The sequence below is a fragment of the Otolemur garnettii genome, unplaced genomic scaffold (genome assembly GCF_000181295.1).
Source record: "Otolemur garnettii isolate 467f Iridium unplaced genomic scaffold, OtoGar3 scaffold00039, whole genome shotgun sequence".
In the NCBI taxonomy this organism is placed as follows: domain Eukaryota; kingdom Metazoa; phylum Chordata; class Mammalia; order Primates; family Galagidae; genus Otolemur; species Otolemur garnettii.
In genome coordinates this window covers 13,958,918-13,960,466 of record NW_003852434.1, presented here as the reverse complement: position 1 = coordinate 13,960,466, position 1,549 = coordinate 13,958,918, and the positions used below count along the sequence as shown (strand labels likewise).

The window sequence follows — 1,549 nt, the reverse complement described above, 5'->3', positions numbered from 1 at the left end:
GGAAGAATCCACTTTTTCAGAATTTGCTGCCCAAAACATTAAAGGGAAAAGAACTGCACACTTGTTTGAAATTCCACTTATCAAAAGCATTTAGTAGGGGCCCCATATTAAAGTATTCATAAATTTAAATAAATTTGAAAAACAAGTTGGTCACTGTGAAAACTAGCAAAATTACATAAAAATTTAGAGTTATCAAGGTGTTTTGGGGAGGTTTACTTTGTTCCAGCATCAACTAGTCTTTGCTTACAAGAAACACAGGGAAGTGCCCAGCGGAAGACACAACCCCCAGTCTCTCTGCACCACACCTGGAGGCCCAGAAAGAACAAAAGGCCAAGAAGAATCAAACAGAAGCTTAGCGTGTTATAAAACATCTTTTATTTTCATATCAACTGTAAAAACATAACAGTCAATGTAACTTCTCTCTGCAAGGCAGAGAGACATTCCCTAAGGAGTGTTGAACAAGGCAGTGTGCCCTACCAGAAAGACATAACATGTCCAAGGGAAGCTTCAACATAAAAATGCTGACCACGTAACATGAGATGATTTCAATAAATAACAACTGACATTCTTAGAAAAGTATAAAATAGCCACATTCCTTACCCTGAGGGTGACCTCACAAGTTGCTGGGACCCCACTCCCCAACACATGCAGCACCGTGGCTGACCCTGGAGGCCCCCCACTAACTGAGTTTAGTGAGACTTTGCACCGCTATCCTCTTCACATTAAATCACAATCAGGACTGAGCCGTGTTTGATGAAACACAGTCACAGTTTTAAATAATAACATGTAAATATTAAAATACAAGCTCTGAATAAATAAATACATACATAAATAGAACTCTCATCAGAAATCATCAAATACATTAAGCCCTTGCCAGGTGTCCGCGGAAACCAGGCGCTGTCACTTCATTTCGTGCTCTCCTCTCCTGAGGGCAGGGATGGCCCTGCAGGACTTGGCCCCCAGAGAGCTGCCCGCTGCCTTCCTTCCCTGCAGGTCAGCGGCTGCTGCGCCTAGGGAGAGAAAAGGCTCCAGTTGCAGGTCCAGGAAGGCCGCTCTTCTCCGCACTGGCCCCTGAGGCTCTGAGGGGGCTGCGCACACTCCTGCCCGCCCTCCACTCAGGGCACCCCTGGCTGTACCCACTCGCCTCCCGGTGTAGTCAGAAGCATTTAGTAGGGGCCCCATATTAAAGTATTCCTGGGCTGCGGGATGCTTTGCATTGAGGGAAAGGGGCCTGTGGCTGCACCTAGACTCTGGGCTTGAAGGAGCTAAAGCATTTTGCTCCGTGATTGTGGGTTCCAGGTTGGAATTTACCCGCTGACCTCACTGAAGCCCTCCAGCACCCAGTGCAACAGCTGCCCTTCCCTCCTCTATCCTGCTGAGGTTCAAAGACACAAATACTGTCAGGGTCCTCGCCTAGAGCTGCGGGGGTCTCATCCCAATATCTTGCTCTTCACCAAGAAGACCTGGAGGCCCAGTTTGCCCCAAACCAGAGCTTCCAGTTCTCAGGTCTGAAGCCCAGGAGGGCGTGAGCCCCCAACAGCCAGCTCCC

The 1,549-nt window shown here is 48.1% G+C and overlaps 1 protein-coding gene across 1 annotated transcript in view; it reads right to left on the bottom strand.

Annotated features, from left to right (window-relative positions):
* Positions 1-352: 352 nt before the first annotated feature.
* The window catches only part of LOC100950823 (growth-regulated protein homolog gamma-like), a 2,195-nt gene continuing 998 nt past the window's right edge, over positions 353-1,549 (bottom strand). Inside the window, exon 4 of the mRNA XM_003790138.3 lies at positions 353-1,010. Coding sequence (XP_003790186.2) covers positions 995-1,010 — 16 coding nt within the window. The 3' untranslated portion in view covers positions 353-994. The remainder of the gene's footprint in view (positions 1,011-1,549) is intronic.